The sequence below is a fragment of the Glycine soja genome, chromosome 18 (genome assembly GCF_004193775.1).
Source record: "Glycine soja cultivar W05 chromosome 18, ASM419377v2, whole genome shotgun sequence".
Lineage (NCBI taxonomy): Eukaryota > Viridiplantae > Streptophyta > Magnoliopsida > Fabales > Fabaceae > Glycine > Glycine soja.
Window position 1 is genome coordinate 57,302,298 of NC_041019.1, and position 18,786 is coordinate 57,321,083.

Consider the following 18,786-nt stretch of genomic DNA (forward strand, 5'->3'; position numbering starts at 1 on the left):
ATTATAAAAAAACACCTTAATAATTGAGAATTGAACAAAAAATAGTAAGTATATGTAATTGAATTAAAAACACACAAAAAGTTGCTGTGAAAAATAATAAAACATCTAAAAGTAAATAAAAAATAATTAATATTTAATTAATAAAAAACTAATATATTAGTCTATCTATTAAATAGGATAAATATTTATCATCAAACATGTGGATTAAGTGGCATACGATTATTTTAGTTTGATCAAAGGTTTTAATTTTAAATTCTAATTATACAATACATAATGGTCCTATCCGATCCATACAATGGTCTCTAATGCAATTAAAATACATGTGTTCTAGAGAAAAAAAAAAAAAGGATAAACTTTTGTTTTATTGTAACACACAATGAGTTAGCCTTGGGAATCCGTACCTCATGTACCTCGATATATTTGCACAATATCCACGGATAACATTGCTAATAAAAAGCTTGGATGTGACAATGGCATTTAATTTTGCATTTTGTCGGATTAGTATATGTATTTACTTTTTTTAATAAAAGTATACGTATGTTATAATTATAATTGATGAAATTGAAACTCTTAATACCGAAATACACATGGGGGAAGGATTCAAACCAAAAGGAAAAAAAAAGGTTCAATCCCTATAAATGGATTATATTTGTCATGAGATACATATATATAACCATTGGCCCTACTTAATAATGTGATTAATAGGAGGTTTTTTAATATTAAAACCTTTTAAAGATATATTTTCAATATTAATTTTAATTTAGTAAAAAAATCAATGTGCATATATACTCATTCTTATTACGGAAACACGTTCATAAATAATTTTTATATGTATGAAAAAAATATAGTAATTAATCAGTATGGTCTAAATGTGAGAGAAAATTAATACTATTTTTGTAAAAAAATCTAACTAGATCTATTTTTACAAAAGTAATGCGTTTAAGATTTGCAATCTTCAAAAACTTTGATGCATTTTAAGCAAGTATTGTTCGTTAATTCAAAAAACAACGGTTAAAAGTGCAAAATATGAAACTATTAAAATTTTCTGATCAATCTGTCAAAAAAAAAATTATAATCAATAGTTACCTCACTTCATATTTTCGATGAGTCAAATCTAACAAAAAAGATGTTGGTTATTAGGATTTAGGACACAAGCAGTTATGTCATCAGAATATCTGACTTTCCTTTTCTTTAGGTATGTTTCCAAAACTATTATGTACTTTGGTGATTGAGAAATTTCAATGACTTCAAGTGGCCTTAAAATCATTTTTCCTCACCATTATTTGGACATATAGATATTTGTTGTCCCTTTTATGTAATGACTACTTTAAATTTCAGGCAACCATGATACTTTTTGACATATGATCACAATTGATTTGCTTTTCATTTACACCATGGAAATTTGAGTGACCAATGAAGCTTATTTATCGCAATTGTGACCTGAGATTTCAAATTTATTTGCTATATATACATATGCCTTATATTGCCTTCAGCTCTAAAGAAATGTACACAGCACTTGGATTGGCCACTTTTTCAATTCGTATGCGTCCCCTACATTTATTATTCTTTAAACTTTAAGTTGACGTTCGTTATTAGATTTTTTTTTATTAATTTTATCATGTCATTATAACTAAATGCATACTTTATGCATGTAAAAAAAATCATGTTTTTTTTCAAGTTTTGAAAAGTGAATTCTAGAAGAAAAGAGCTCCATACAAAAAAATAATCTGATATTTGACGTGTCATCTTTTCTTAACTACTATAATTTTGTTGGTGATTGAAGTATTATGAATCTAAAAGTTTTATATAGATTTTGAAGTATTATTAGTTTTCAAAATAAAATAATCTTACTACTATGTATCAGATTCATTTTTCTTTTGAAAGAATATATATATATATATATATATATATATATATAGCTTTGTGGATTATGCTAAAACATATGTTGTGTTTTGAGAATATTTCAAAAGGTTTATGCCTCACAATATTTGGCTTTACTTGTTTATATATGTTTTAAGAACTTTTAAAGAAACAAGTCACTTGTGCGATAGATTCGATTAAGTGAGCATGATACAATGTATACACTGAGAGACTTAAATATGTTTTTATTTATTTGTAACTTTGATTTTATTAGTTAAATTTCACTTTTGAATTTTATTTTAGGATAGTTTGAGATAGTTTGAAATATTTCTATGTTTGATTTCATCACAAACTAATAGAGCGATATATCATTGGTATATAAAAGAAGAAAGGAGAGAGACTGCCAGTTCAAATCCTCCTAATTGACATTTTATAAGAGTTGAGTGATAATGTGTAGCAAATAGAGTGATTTGTCCTAATTTTTTAAACTCTTTTTATTACTCTCTCTGCTCTTTGAAATTATAAACAAAAAAATATATATCTAAACTATGAGCTCCCGTCTAAGAAAAAACTATAGATAAAACCATTTAAAAAATATTTTTTAAGAAATTATAAAATATTTACAAACCAATAATTTCGTGATAAATATAATTTACAATAGAACATTATAATATCATTTTATATGTATAGTCGAACTTATCTAATGAAAAAATGTTCCTTTCAGAATAAAAAAGAAAAAAACATTTTTTTTTATTATTCTTAATCTCTTAACAATCAACTGTTTTTGTTTTTGTTAGCTAGAGGAACCAAAATCATATATTTTATAAAATTAGAGAAATTAAATATTTCTATTTTAAAATAAAAAAACTAAAATTATAGAGTTCATTTTAATGTCCAATGAAAATATACATTGGTTAGTCAAACGAGTCTAGTTTAATTAGTTGAATAAAATGTGTAAATTATTATAAATTTCATCATATTATCTTCGATTCTTACAAATTAAAATAATTTGTTGGTTGGAAGGGACTTTGAGTTTTTATAGTGAATTTTATATGTAGTAATATATCCATCATATAAGAATTTAATAATAAATAAATATTTAAATTTTAAAGCATATATTATCAAATATACATTTCATTATGAATTTATATATAGTGAAAAACTTAAAGCAATAAGCCTGGTCTGATTTTTTAAATATATTTATGGTAACAATATATAGAAACAGGGCATATTATTATTTAATTAGTCTGGTTAACTTTTACCTACTCTTTTAGCCACTAATAAACTAACAGTTGGAAATTGCAATAGTATAGATCCTGGACTAGTAGTGGTTGCTTTAAATTTCAGTTGTGTTTGTAAATAGTAATATAAAAGACGCACCATCGTATCATACATTCGGAATTTGGTTAGTGTAGTAAAGCTTGTAGTTGTTTACTTTTTGTTTTTAGGAACAATTGAGATAAATCAAAAGCTTGAATCTAAGGCTTAAATTAAAATCAGTTATAGTCGATTAAAATAAATACATGAACACAAAGTACATGTATGTGTCGAATGAGTGGGGGAGTTGTAGTTCGATACTGATTTAATTAAGCCTCAAATTAATGCACATGCTAATGTTGGACATTATTTGCATTTCACCAAACATTTTTTTAACTTACACTTTACCGTACCTTAACGATCATTGGATTAGGTTAATTTGTCCAGTTTTGTGGACATCACTAACCACGCAAAAGAAAAAATGCTTATAATTAATTAATTAAATTGAAACTGAAGTTGCATTGCATGCATAAATAATGATGCATTGTTCATGACATTTCTAGTCAGTTACGTATAGGCATTGGGCGGTGCAACGTCGTTGTCATAATTATCTAGAATATGTGGAGTCATCTTATCCTGTGGACTCTGGTCGTGGCCCTTAAATTTCCAGCTTTCTTTTTGTCCCTCCAATGGCCAATACCCCATATGTGCAGCTCTATCACATACAATTTTTTTAAATATTGGCACCCATCAATATACTAATTTAAGTGTTTTAGTAGAAAACAATTACTAAGTGCAGTTGTGTTTTTATAAATTAAGTAATTTAAGATATTTCTTTTTGTTTTTTTTACATTTGTCATGAGAATTTTAGCTATTATACATCTTAGTGTTGAAATGTTCAACCTTTCATGTTAGTTAATATTTTTATTATTTATAATAAACGTAAATAGAAAACTCTTGTAGAGATTCTATTGAAAATAATAAGTAATCATTTGTCATCCATATATATTAAAATAAGTAGAGTTTTTTTTTAAAAAAAAAAAAAAAATACTAGTGGTGGAAGACCCTCATTTAAAGATAAAAGACACAGGGCTGGAGAAAGAGTTGTGATAGAAAAATATCTTTAATCGCGTATGTGATTAATTTTAATACGTATGTTAAATACTATAATGCAAATAAAATCGTAAAACACACGTACACAATTTATATAACTTTTGTTTTTATTCGTGGGAATTGCTAAACCCCCTAGTAACCGATATAACTCTAGTAAATTATTATAGGATTGATAACTTTATAAAAGCTGTCAATTTCATTGATCTAATTATACAATTATAAATTTATATATATTATTTGTTTGAGTCAAACTTTACTAAAATTTGACAATAAAAAATTAATTAAATGATTCATGTTTTGAAATATATGATTTAAGTAAGAGAAAATTTTAATCTAAGAGTAATTTTCAAAGTAAATTTATTCAATCAAAAGCCGTTGAATAAAGTAATAATGAATGAGATCGAGTTTAGTTTTTAGGATTTAAAGTTTTCATATATATAATGTAAATTTATTTAATAGGAATACGTTAACAAATTATATCCATAATTAATTTATTTTAAGATAGTACTTAATTATAAGTTGGTATCATCGTAGTTCAGCTAAAAAATAAATGGGTATATATTAATAAATTTTACAAGCATTTGTTAATATACAACTTATTATTTTTTAGTTGAAGTTCGTTAATAAGTTATATTGTATATTTTAAGATAATATCTAATGATAATTAAGTAGCGCACGCCAATTAATAAATAAGTAAATATATATTAACAGATTTTTTTATATATATTAGCGAATCTCTTTCTATATATAAATTAGCAAATCTCTTTCGAATGTTTTGATCATGATTTTCAATATGATTTTCAATTTTACCATGATGTAACACGAAGTACGAATGTTAATTTCTTTTAGTGATATACATGCCTGGTATATGGTGCTGCCACAAAATACAAATTAATGAATAAGTACTGAACAAATTAATTAGGTATAGCATACCCAAAACAAAAGTAGGCATTTCACAAAAAGTTATCAAATACAAATAACAAAGTAGCTGTCTAATTAGGATTTCGTATGCAAATCATGCCGAGATATACCTACTTAGGGTTTCAGATTTTAAACCTATCATGTTGTTCCATCGATGTTGCAAAACCTAAATAGCGTTTCAAAAAGTGTGCCTCTCGATCGATTTAGAAATCATTAAAAAGTATACCCACATCAAGATCCAACTTCAAAATCTAATCTCTAGTTGAAACATTTGAGTATGAGATCCACATGCGCAACCCTTTATTGTTTTCATCATACTCGATCCATGCATTTGCTGAAGTCATTGCTTTTGAGATCCACTCTAAGGGTCCCCAAGTTCCCAACTTGCTTCGAAACAACATTGTTTAGGTTTGTTGTTGGGACTCGTAGACAACCTTTTATCGTTGTTGACTTTGGAGTCGTCCGTGTCAATTTTAGTGTCAATGTTGCCACTAAAACTGATATTGGAAAAAAAAAATCAAAATCTTCCATTTAAAACCTAATAAATCTAATGGTATTAAAATAGTTTTCCATAGTGGGAGACCTATAAAAATCTCCCACGCTAGCCTCCACTCAAGTTCATATTCAAAATAAACATTGCTTATGGTTTCATCCAAATTTGCAAGAAGAATAGCTCCCATTTGGGCATTAACAACTTTTTTTTCCTTTTTTCTCCCTTCATTATTTTCGTTCTAATCCGTCGAATCATAATAATCTCAACTTCCTTGTTTAGCTCATTTTGCTTAACAACAATCATAACCATTTTTTTTGGTAAACTATGTTTTCAAATTCTTATTTGTTTATACAATCAATGACATTAGATAATTGATGGAAAAAAAAACTACAAAAAAATCTACTTAAATCACCAAATTATTTGTAAATCACCAAATCGATAAAAAAAAAATGAAATTTACCTAAATCGATTTTTTTAAAATTACATATTTTTGCAATTTGGTTTGATTTTCGGATGTTATTATGAAAAACTGAACCATACTACGTATGATAATTAATTATTTTTATTATCATAATTAATAATAAGTATTAAATAATTTATTATTTTTTCTTTGCTTTATAATATATATTTTACTTTCATATGTAAAAAAAATAATATACTAATATTGTTAAAAAATAATATTAAATATCAAATAATACACAAATTATTATTATGTTAAAAAAATTTGATAATAACATTTTAAATTAATGCTAAATAGAAGTGAAATTAATAATTTTTTAAATTAAAATATGTTAAATAAAATTAAATAAAAATAAAATTTATTTTAAAATAATATACCATATATAATAATTATGTAAGTTTAGTTAATAAATTTAAATGATAATAATAAATTAAAAAAATAAAAAATTCATGAAATCAAACCCAACAAAATAGTAAAAGATTAATTTGATTTGTTTTAAGTTTAATGTTATAATATTTAAATGAAACCAAACTAAATCATATTTTTATTTTATGTTTAATTCGAATAATTTTTATTTAAAAATTAAACAAAATCACATCCCCAGTACTCATACTTATCTTATCAGCTAATACCGTTATTTGACAGTGAATATTAAAACTCAAATATTGAAATATTTAAATTACTAAAACTAAAAACACCCTATTCTGTAGGCACGAAAAGGTTTTTAAAGCTTTTAAAGTAATTAGTATAAAAAGTTTAATAAGCTTACTAAAATAATTTGATTGGCTTTTATGATAGTTTTTTTAAAAAGTCTTTCAAAAATAATTTATAATTAATCAACAACGTAAAACTAATATATATATACCGATAACTTATGAAAATTACACTCAATAAATACACAAATCTGACATGTATCTTTAATCTTTAACATTACTAAATTATACAGTAACAATCCAATAGGGTTAACTCCAGTGGCGGTGTGTTGTGGTTGTTGGTTGGTTGGGTAACATAATCGCAGCGAAAATGGGGAGGGGTTGGTGGTGGAAAGTGGCGGTGTTGGGGGTGCTAATGGCGGTGGTTTGGAGAGGGTGGCAGGGCGGTGGATTTGACAAGGAGGCAGCGTTCAGTTTTGTTCGAGAATGGTCGGAGAAGTTAGGGATTTGGGCGATCCCGCTCTACTTGTCGCTCCACACCGTCTCCATCGCTCTCTGTTTGCCCTCTGCGATCTTCTTCGAAACCACCGCCCCTCTCCTCTTCGGTTTCTTACCTTCCGTCTTCTGTGTCTTCTCCGCCAAAATCCTCGCTGCGTCACTCTCCTTCTCCATCGGCAGGTTTACTCTCTCTTCTTCACTCATTCGCGTGTTTTCACTTTAGGGTAATTGATTCGTTACGTGAAATTACTACTGTTTGTTTGATGGTTGACTTGGCTTTCAGCATGCCTGTAGTTTGTGAATGGTCAATTCCTCATAAAGGAGCGATTAATTGATAGTTGATTTTGGCGTAGGAGCACTAGGTTTGGATGATCTAACTAAAATTCATAATATCTGTTATTTTCTGGTGTGGTACCTTTGTTGAAATTGAAGCTCAATTCTCTTTTTGATCAGTTGCCTAAATTTTCAATTTACGGAAACAAATTGGTTGGTTAGAACAATTTGGAGATGACAGCTTGCTTGATTTGTCCAGCGATCAGAGGGGATTAGGGTTTCTCCTCTGTTGTTAGTTCTCAAGATTTTAAATTGTGGTTGCGATTTTGTCGAGTTTCTTGATGTTGTGGGAAATTACGGATAAATGCGGCCATAATTACATTGCAAACATCCAAAGACTTGATGTTGTGTCGGAAATCGTGGTCGTGGACCATTTTTTAGAACCTTGGTCCTCCTCCATCTTGTTTATAAAGAAAGCTCAGAGTAACCTAATTGGAATTTTAATTTCCTTTTGTAACGAAATTCATAAAGGAACTTAATTGGAAAAGGAGTGCCTTGAAATTTATGAACGTTGTCTATTTGGTGTTTTCTTGTTCATGTTAGGCTTTATGCCTTTTCGTGGGCATCTCTTGTACAAATATTCTTAAGCCATTGTAGGCTGTTTTTGTTTTTAGCTTTTTGTTTGCTTTGCAGATGTTATATTCCTCTCTTTGATCTTTTTGATTATTTTTAGCTTTGCATTTTAATAAACTTTTCCTCTTTTATAAATGAGTCAAAATAATTAGAGAAATGCTAACAACACATTTTCTAACTCACCCTTTTCTATGCACATTTTTATTATTGATTGAAATTATCTGGAAATCACAAAATTGTGGGTCCTACTCCTATTTCATATTTTATGAAACTCATTCAAGATTTTGTAATTTTCTTTAAATTTTAACCAATAGTAATAGCAGAGGATATGTTATAAAGAGGATGGTGGTACTTGTTAGCACTCCTCAAATAATTAGACATTTCCTAACTTTCTTTCATGACTCATGTTAAGGAATAGTAACTTGTACTTTTTTTTCTTCCATGGATTTTGTAAATATATTTTTTAATTTCATAATACAAATTTTGAATTGGGCCGGGTTAGAAATTTGATTAGTTAGTAGGAGCTCGCGTGTTCAAATGCCGGTGCTGTCATTGTACCAAAACAATTGTGATTTTTCTTGAAACCGTGAGTTTTTGTTTACATAGCTTGTGTCCTCAGGCACAGTTAGGTGGACCTAATTTTTATCAATGGGAATGGGAAGAATAATATATCGTCTGATTCAAGTTGGTCTTAAATCGTGTTGAGTTTGTATTTATAGCTTTATCAGAATAGAAATTCAAGAAAACCATTGTCATTTTAGTTTTTGTCTCTTTGACTTTACTGCTGATTGCCGAAAAGAGCTGCTAGTGTATATATAATAAATGCTAATTCATATGGGATTTGGTGAATTGAGGCATGTGTGCGAACACCATTCTAGTTTAACTTATCTAGTAAGTGAAACAAGGATGTCCTTTGTGTCAATGACGAGAAATTATCATATGGTGTAGGACAATTGTATTTTCCGTGACACTAATTGAGTGATATTTTAACTCTTTGCCGCAAATTGTAATAATTTATTGTTAATGAGGTGTTGTCTATTTGATTAGATGTGCTATGCCTACATGTAAATTATCGGGTGATTCTCTTTGCTTGTCTGTGCTGAATTTTGGGTTCTTTCAGGCTGGTATTCAGGAGTTCAAGCTCAGCAATGGAGTGGGCCCAAAGAAACAAATACTTTCATTTAATCTCTAGAGGAGTTGAGCGAGATGGTTGGAAATTTGTTCTTCTTGCCCGCTTCTCACCTGTGCCCTCTTATGTTATTAACTATACCTTAGCGGCTACTGATGTTAGGTTCCTTTTGGATTTTCTTCTTCCTACTGCTATTGGATGTCTCCCCATGATTTTGCAAAATACATCTATTGGAAGCCTTGCTGGTGCTGCTGTTGCTACAGCCTCTGGCTCTAAGAAATCTCAAATTTGGTCCTACATTTTTCCCGTAGTTGGTATTTTGTCTAGTGTAGTTATTTCTTTGAGAATTAAAAAGTATTCAACCCAAGTTTCAGTATCTGAAATCGCCCCCAAGCAAAACTAACACTGATGATTCGTGACACACCTTATATGGTAGTGAAGAGCCGGGGGGTACCTTCGAAAAGGTCAAGAGTCATATTTTGCGGAGTTAGTATTATTAACACTATACACATATTACTATAAATGTTTTTGTTGTGACTTGATCACCGTGTTGTATGGTAGCTGTACTTCAGTTCAGTTATTTAAACTTTGGTTGGGATTTTTTTGTTCAATTTATATTTGAAACCTTTTTCACTAGATAAAGTAGTGGAACGTGCGCATTAATTCTTGGCAAAATTGGTCACGAACTGAGCTGGGGTGTTAGGTAGTAAGTGTGAGAGGTTGGTGGTCCCACGTGAACCTTTTTCCGTACTAAAAACTCAGACCAAAGATCCAGCGGTACAATTGTGAATGATAGGACTTAGGAGTAGGAGTAGGAGGAATGTGTTGTGATATTATCAGTATACGACGCGTTTAGCATTATAAAATGCCACAAACATGGGTCTGGGTGGTGAATAGTGAATACAATACAAGACTATGCTGCATTTTTTTGCAATTATTAGGAGTAAATTGTGAATGATAGGACTTAGGAGTAGGAGTAGGAGGAATGTGTTGTGATATTATCAGTATACGACGCGTTTAGCATTATAAAATGCCACAAACATGGGTCTGGGTGGTGAATAGTGAATACAATACAAGACTATGCTGCATTTTTTTGCAATTATTAGGAGTACTGCAAATAATTAATTAACGTGAATTTGGACAGAATGGTATTTATACTCATAAAATTACTATCTTACTGTGTAGAATATGGAGTGAATTGTACGCTAGCAGTAGGAGAATAAATAATGTTGGATATTAATGATTCCTGTTGCATAGCGTAAATGCGCGTAACAGGTGGCTGCATTGACATTTAAGGGGAACCACCCGTCCCATCCGTCATTATCATGGATGGGACTTAATAAAGCTTGATAGTAGTATGTGAAAGTGCAGGCACAACACCTTCAAAATTCTACGGTGCCGACAACAAAAAGGGTGCACCCCAAAGAAATCAATCACTACTATCGAGCAAAACTGCACATGCTGCACCTGTACTAAGTATTAATTAAGTTTTACTGCATGCGCTTAAGTTTATAACCAGTGAGACCCTCTCTGTGACATATGAATGCAATGGAAGATTGAACAAACAACCAAAACACACCTCGTCGCGCTTTCTTTCAACACAGCTTATTGCGTGTTCATGCCCACATGCTACCGAGGATAACTTTTAGTTAAATAGTAAATTTAGTATTTTTATTTGTTTTAGATTTTGAATTTGTTTTTTTATAATTTAATTTATAAATTTAGTCTCTCACATTTTTAAATCTTATTATTTTAATTTTTAATCTTGAAATTAGATGTTGATATCGTAACTTGTTAATGTTAACCGTCATATATCGTTTTTTATGACTAAAAATATGAAATGTGACGGTTAATGTTAACAAGTTTTAGTCGACATTCAATTTTGGGGTTAAGAACTAAAATAATGAGATTGTAAAAAATTGGAGGACTAAATTCATGAATTAAATTATAAGAGGATCAAAATTAAAATCTGAGGCAAATAGAGGATTAAATTTGCAATTAAGCTTAACTTTTATTGGTATATAGGAGATATAACATAAGTTTGATGGTTAAGAAAAAAAAATCTGAGTTTAATTTTCTTGTATGATAAAAACTAACATTCTAATAAACCCGATTAAAATAAAACGCACACAAAATCACAAATTGTTCACAACAAAAGTGGCTGTAATAGTATAACACTATAACTTGATTGAAGTACCACGCACAAAACACCCGTCTTGGGAGGAAAGCTGAAAGCGCTTTCTGTGAGCTCAACTGTATTGAAGATTTCTAATGTATTATTATTTTTAGAGAAACCTACACTATAAGGCCTCAATGGTGTGGTCTTAGAAATGTATCAAGTCCAATTTATTTTACCGCCTTATACCCATCTTCCCACCTGACTTTTGTTTTTGTGTGAAAGTCCTATTTTACCTCTCTCTTCACACCTCCCCCACTCTCCAGCATCTTCAACAAATATTGCTCTTCCTTGTCCTCCATTACCTTCCCATTGCTTCTTCTCTCTTGGTGTTCTGTTTGCTATTTTTATTTTTACACATGTCATCGATTTGATAAAAAGTAATTTTTGTTATCAAGATGTGCAACAAGAACTGGTTTTCACTTAGTATATTGACAAAGTATTTTCAAGATTTTGATAGGATATACAGGGATTTGAATCCTGTAATCCCATATGTGTATCCTGCAAATAGCAGGAGGCCCAAAATGAAGAAATGGAAGCCTCCAGTCCGAGCCCACTAAGTGACCGGGCCTTTAGTTTTGTATGTTGACAGCATGGAGGCCCATCGAACCGAGGCAGTTAGAGATTTTGAGCAAAGGAAAATAGAGTAGAGAAGGAGTGTGTGCAGACGAAGTGAGCAATTAGGTTCTTGATCGAGTGAAGAAAGAATCGGAGGAGGAGTGTAATAACAAAAAATGCTGCAACCCCGCGCATTCCGTCCCTACATACCCATATCTTCCTCCACCAGCGCCCCTTCCTTCTCCTCCCCAAACCCTAACGACTCCGTTACTTCGCCGTCGCTTCACGGCCATGCCAACAACGCCACCACCTCTTCCAGATCCCTCAAGAACCCTACCTCCTTCTGCCACAACTACCGTATCGCCATCGCCCTGGTCCCCTCCGCCCTCTTCCTCCTCGACCTCGGCGGCACCACCGTGGTCGCCACCCTGGTGGTGGGCCTCATGATCTCCTACATCCTTGACTCCCTCAACCTGAAGCCCGCCGCCTTCTTCGCCGTGTGGTTCTCCCTCATCTTCTCCCAGCTCGCTTTCTTCCTCTCCGCCTCCCCCTCCCTCTTCTCCGCCTTCAACTCCTCCATTGCCGTCGCTGTCCTCGCCTCCTTCCTCTGCGCCCACACCACCTTCCTCCTCGGCGTCTGGTCCTCCCTGAACTTCAAGTGGCTCCTCCTCGAAAACCCTTCCATCGCCGTCTCCCTCGAGCGCCTCCTCTTCGCCTGCCTCCCCATCTCTGCCTCCGCCCTCTTCGCCTGGGCCTCCATCGCCGCCGTGGGCATCACCAACGCCGCCTACTACCTCGCCGCCTTCAACTGCTGCTTCTACTTGCTCTTCTCCGTCCCCCGTGTTTCCTCCTTCAAGGCCAAACACGAGGCACGCTACCACGGCGGCGAGGCCCCCCGTGACAGCTTCATCCTGGGCCCACTCGAGAGCTGCCTCCACACTCTCAACCTTCTCTTCGTCCCTCTCTTGTTCCACATCGCCTCTCATTACTCCCTCGTTCTCTCTTCCCCTGCTTCCTTCTGCGACCTTCTCCTTCTCTTCTTCGTCCCTTTCCTCTTTCAGCTTTATGCTTCCACCCGAGGGGCGCTCTGGTGGATCACCACCAACCCCGACCAGCTCCACAGCATCCGCGTTGTCAACGGCGCCGTTGCCCTGGTGTTTGTCGTCGTTGCATTGGAGGTCAGGGTCGTCTTCCATTCCTTTGGGAGGTACATTCAGGTTCCCCCGCCACTCAATTATGTTCTTGTCACTCTCACCATGCTTGGAGGGGCTTCTGCTGCTGCCGCTTATGCCATGGGTATGGTTTTTGATGCCCTCAGCTCTGTTGCCTTCACTACTTCCGCTATTGTGGTCAGTGCTGCTGGAGCAGTTGTTGTGGGCTTTCCCTTGCTGGTAAGCATTTTAACGCTGCTCTGCTGGTTCTTTTGGACCCTTGTATCTGTTCTGTTTCCGAATCTTGTAGGATTAGCTATTTGAATGGTAATGCTTTAGTTTTTATTTTATTATAGATAGATTATAGATGATGCTCTCTGTTCTGTTGTGAAAATTGTTGCACTCTCTTTCTTTCTTCTTTGGAAAAATAGAAGGAGAATTCATCAAGAAAGGGAATACGAGTTAAAGTTGGATCATGATTATAGTCTAAAATCTATGACATTGAAGAACTAAACTAAACACTTGGGTGGGATTACTTGTGAACTTACAAGTAATTGTCATGTATGTGTATTTCCCGAATGTTGCAAGCTTCTGCTGGAATGTGGTTGTTGGACTGGGCAGAGGCAAAATACTGTTCTACCCTAAAATTTACCCAACCACTCGGCTAAATGACAACATCTATCATTCACCCACCCAAAACTGAACATGCTCTGAACATTCTCCATTCAAACCCTGGTTTGGCTTTAGGTTCTAACTCAACCCCACAAAACCAGCTTGCAAGGTGAGGACTGCCAAGCCTTATAAGGAACACATTGACTATATCTCTAGTCAATGTGAGATCTTATTGCACCTGTCTGGCACTGGACATCAGGAGCATAGACAAATTCGGGTAGCCCAATAACAACACCCTCTCATGCCTAGGAATATACATTCAAAGCCTAAACAAATATAGGTGACTCAATAACAGATCTAGGATAGACTCTAATATCATCTTAGAATTCGGATCTTGGATCTAACTCAACCCCATCTAATCGACTTATAAGGTGAGGACTGCCTAAGCCTTGTGGGACTACATTGACCATATCTCTAGTTGATCATGTGAGATATCAACAATGATACTATTGATATAATTTATAATTTTGTATAGTAATTTTAAACTAGTATGTTTAATGTTAATGCAAACTTCAGTTTTATTTATTTGTTATTATCTGTATTAAGCTTAACATATTGAATCATGTATACTTTAATTTTTGAAACTTTTTTAATTGTATCTGTTGTCTTTTGTATAATGGTCACTCTATGTTTCACTATACTGCTGTAGTGTTTTTTAGGATGGAGGCTGACCCACAGTTAACTACCCTTGTCATCATATTAAATGTGGAAACTGGAAAATACCGTTTAATATGCTAAAATTCATATTGCTTCATGAAACAACTGGTTGGTTAACTGCATGGCGTTCTTCTTAAAAATTCAGTTCTTGGTGTGCCGACTTCTTTTGGTGGATGATGATGATATTGCTTATGTTTGCGATTTAAATATTTTAATTTCATTAACCCTTTTAGTTTTTCTCTCTATTACTGAGATATTTTCAACCTTTGATTTGCAGTTCCTCCCTCTGCCTGCAGTTGCTGGCTTTTATTTGGCTCGTTTTTTTGAAAAGAAGAGTCTAATATCGTACTTTGCTTTTGTTATTCTTGGAAGTTTGATGGTTACATGGTTTGTTCTGCACAATTTCTGGGATTTAAATATTTGGATGGCAGGCATGTCCCTTAAATCTTTTTGTAAACTCATAATAGCAAATTCTGTCCTGGCTATGGCTATTCCTGGTTTAGCTCTTCTACCTTTAAAGCTGAACTTTTTATCTGAGGCTGGTCTGATAAGCCATGCATTGCTCTTATGCTACATTGAGAACCGATTTTTCAATTACTCTAGCATTTACTATTATGGATTTGAGGATGAGGTGATGTATCCTAGCTATATGGTTGTGATGACAACTTTATTGGGTTTGGCTTTGGTGAGAAGGCTATCTGTAGATCATCGAATTGGAGGAAAAGCAGTTTGGATTTTGACTTGCCTCTTTTCTTCAAAGCTGGCCATGTTGTTTATTTCATCAAAGTCCGTTGTATGGGTTTCAGCAGTTCTCTTGTTGGCTGTTTCTCCTCCATTGCTTCTTTACAGGTAATTGTGACAATCTTTGGAATTTGCCAGTTTGGAGGGATCCTACCTAACCTATATTTTGCCTCTAGACTTTATTGTCAACCTTATTATAATTCTTGTTGTTGGATTTTGTAGGGATAGATCCAAAACAACTTCTAGGATGAAACCATGGCAAGGTTATGCACATGCCTGTGTAGTTGCCTTGTCTGTATGGTTTTGCCGTGAAACAATTTTTGAAGCCCTCCAGTGGTGGAATGGAAGGTCTCCTTCAGATGGTTTAATTTTGGGTTTCTGCATACTGTTGACTGGATTGGCTTGTGTTCCAATTGTTGCTATTCATTTCTCTCATATTTTGGTATGCATATATATATATATATATACTATCCTGTGTTTTTCATTGTTTATTTTGGGAGTGGGGATCATACGATATCCATTGCAAACTTTTGGTAGTCACTTGATTCATAACCAATTAGACATCATTTATGGTCAAAGTAATCAATCTTGTCTTCCTATTTAATCTGTTGTTAAATATTGATTGTAAGCCTTTTTATCTTCTCTCTGCAGTCTGCCAAAAGATGTTTAGTGCTGGTAGTGGCAACTGGTCTACTTTTTATTTTGATGCAGCCACCTCTTCCTGTGTCATTGTCTTACCGGTCAGACCTAATCAAGACTGCCCGTCACTCTGCAGATGATATCTCCATTTATGGCTATATAGCTGGCAAGCCTACCTGGCCTTCTTGGCTTCTTATTATTGCAATTTTGCTGACTCTGGCATCAGTTACATCTATTATACCCATTAAATACATTGTTGAATTGCGGACATTTTACTCCATTGCTATGGGGGTTGCCCTTGGTATCTACATTGCTGCTGAATACTTTCTCTGGGCTGGCATTCTGCATGTTCTCATTGTTGTCTCTATGGTTTGTGCCTCTGTTTTTGTTGTCTTCACTCATCTACCATCTGCTACAAGCACAAAGCTTTTGCCCTGGGTATTTGCTCTACTTGTAGCTCTCTTTCCTGTTACTTATCTTTTGGAGGGCCAGCTGAGAATTAAAAATATTCTTGAAGATAGTGAGATAGGAAATTTGGGTGAGGAGGAGAAGAAGCTTACAACATTGCTGGCAATAGAGGGTGCCCGGACATCCCTTCTTGGTCTATATGCAGCAATCTTCATGCTTATAGCCTTGGAGATAAAGTATAAACTTGCTTCAATTTTGCGGGAGAAGGTTATTGATTCAGGTGGAATTAGGCAAAATCATTCCAGTCAAAGTGCATCTGCTAGTTTCCTGCCAAGAATGAGGTTTATGCAGCATCGTCGGGCTACTACAGCACCCTCCTTTACAGTTAAGAGGATGGCTGCTGATGGAGCCTGGATGCCTGCTGTTGGCAACGTTGCCACAGTAATGTGCTTTGCTATATGTCTAGTGCTGAATGTTAACCTTACTGGTGGCTCAAACCGCTCCATATTTTTCCTGGCTCCTATTCTGCTGCTGCTTAACCAAGATTCGGATTTTGTTGCTGGTTTTGGGGACAAACATAGATATTTTCCAGTGACTGTAATCATCTCGGCCTACTTTGTTATAACTGCCCTCTACAGCATATGGGAAGATGTTTGGCAAGGAAATAGTGGATGGGGTCTTCAAATCGGTGGGCCAGACTGGATTTTTGTGGTGAAGAATTTGGCCCTCCTCATTCTTACCTTCCCCAGTCATATACTTTTCAACAGGTACGTGTGGAGCCATACCAAGCAGAGTGACTCACCCCCGTGGATAACTTTGCCTCTTAATCTGCTTCCTATTGCATGTACAGATGTACTCAAGATTAAGATCTTGGGTATATTGGGAGTTATATATTCCCTGGCCCAATATCTAATTACTAGGCAACAATATATCTCTGGTCTAAAGTACATCTAAAAGATCATATATACTGTACGATATGTTTGTCAATTTAGGTATTCATGCACGTGCTTGTCTTGCCTAAATTTGTATGAGGAATATGGTGAAATGCATTTTTGTTATTACCTTTAACCCATCCGTATAAATTTAAGTCAATCTTTCTTGATGAGTTAATGGTTTGGCTATTTATTTCTGTGTGTAGTTTGACTCTTGTGACGTGCCTGAAGCTTCTGTTGAAGTCGATAGAATTGATATGCAATAACTAGCAAATTACGATTTACCATGTTCTTGCTATCGTATAATATGTAGTCATGAATAAACGTTGGCTTAGCAAGTCATTATTGACAATTCAATATGGTTGCGGTTTACGTTGATTGAACAGCCAAAAGTTATGATTGTGCATTATATTCACAAGGCGAAGGTGCTTGATTTGAGTATTTCTTTTAGTTGAACTAACTTTTAACCAGCTTTTTAAGTACCTTACCAAACATACTCTTAGCCAGAAATAGATCTGCCATTTCCTTTATCCTTGTATTTCCCGACTCCAGTTTCTCTCCATTAACTGGAAGCTCCAATAGGAGAGAAAAAGACTCAAGGGGGTGTGTGGGTTCCACCAATTACTGGAGAGGATTTATTTCCGTATTTCACACCGATCATCCTCAATTTCTTAGATATTTGTTTTACCTTGAGTGTCTAAAGTATCTTATAACTGATAGTTTTAAGAGTTTTTTTTAGGTGACGCAGATGAAAAAGCGTTTATTTAAACCAATGTTTCAAATGGCTGTTCTGTTAATGAAACATTGCTCTCATGCTTCGATGTCATTATTTTGGGGCTATGATGGATACAACAAGTTTTTAAGTATTTGTGGTTTCTAATTATTTGGCTAAATTATAATTTTGGTTCTTAATTTTATAAATTAGTGATTTTGGTCTTTTTAATTTAATTGAGATGTTCGGTTCTCTTGTTTTAAAAATTTATGATTTTAGTTAATTTGGCGTAAAATTATGTGTTGACCATTAGTGTTAATGTTGATCAATTAATTGCTTGTGGTACTTATGTATTAGTTATTATCTAATAATTATGATTAATGTAATTATTAACTTAATTATAAATTTATTAAAAACAAAACATTATTAAGCAAAAATGTTTCAAAGTTAAATATTTATGAAATTAGGAAGGACAAAATTATTATTTAATCTAAATATTATTATGGCGTCTCTAGTCTTTTGTTAGAAAGCCAAAATGTTAATATTATTGGTCTTCACATTGCTCTATAACAATTATGGGCTATTTTTATGGTATAAAAGAGTTAATTATTGAATGACTTCAGCTCGGCGATATCTCTGGTTCAATGAGGGTGCTCTACTTCTCACTTATCCTGTCAAACGGTTCAATCCATTAGATCTTTCATCAACAACGGTGGATGGTTTACGTGATCTATATTTATGGTGGAGTTAAGTGCATGATTGAATTAAAGTTGGGAGCGCTCAAAAGTACTTTTACTTCTAAAGTAATATATTTTTTTTTCTCATTATATGTATTAGAATGTACAATTTT

The 18,786-nt window shown here is 33.5% G+C and overlaps 2 protein-coding genes across 2 annotated transcripts; both read left to right on the top strand.

The window, feature by feature from the left end:
* The first annotated feature begins 7,007 nt into the window (after positions 1-7,007).
* LOC114394694 lies at positions 7,008-9,901 on the top strand. The gene is made up of 2 exons (XM_028356364.1): positions 7,008-7,435; positions 9,282-9,901. The coding sequence occupies exons 1-2, from the start codon at positions 7,128-7,130 to the stop codon at positions 9,691-9,693; spliced, it is 720 nt and encodes a 239-aa protein (XP_028212165.1). The 5' UTR covers positions 7,008-7,127; the 3' UTR covers positions 9,694-9,901.
* Positions 9,902-12,089: 2,188 nt separating this feature from the next.
* Positions 12,090-17,402, top strand: LOC114395293. The gene is made up of 4 exons (XM_028357035.1): positions 12,090-13,415; positions 14,782-15,353; positions 15,468-15,687; positions 15,897-17,402. The coding sequence occupies exons 1-4, from the start codon at positions 12,201-12,203 to the stop codon at positions 17,244-17,246; spliced, it is 3,357 nt and encodes a 1,118-aa protein (XP_028212836.1). The 5' UTR covers positions 12,090-12,200; the 3' UTR covers positions 17,247-17,402.
* The last annotated feature ends 1,384 nt before the right edge of the window (positions 17,403-18,786 follow it).

Coding starts and splice junctions, on each gene's coding strand:
- LOC114394694 (XM_028356364.1), top strand. CDS start 7,128: ATGGGGAGGGGTTGGTGGTGGAAAGTGGCGGTGTTGGGGGTGCTAATG. Junction 7,436..9,281: donor CTCTCCTTCTCCATCGGCAG/GTTTACTCTCTC, acceptor GGGTTCTTTCAG/GCTGGTATTCAGGAGTTCAA.
- LOC114395293 (XM_028357035.1), top strand. CDS start 12,201: ATGCTGCAACCCCGCGCATTCCGTCCCTACATACCCATATCTTCCTCC. Junction 13,416..14,781: donor TTGTGGGCTTTCCCTTGCTG/GTAAGCATTTTA, acceptor TTTGATTTGCAG/TTCCTCCCTCTGCCTGCAGT. Junction 15,688..15,896: donor TTCATTTCTCTCATATTTTG/GTATGCATATAT, acceptor TTCTCTCTGCAG/TCTGCCAAAAGATGTTTAGT.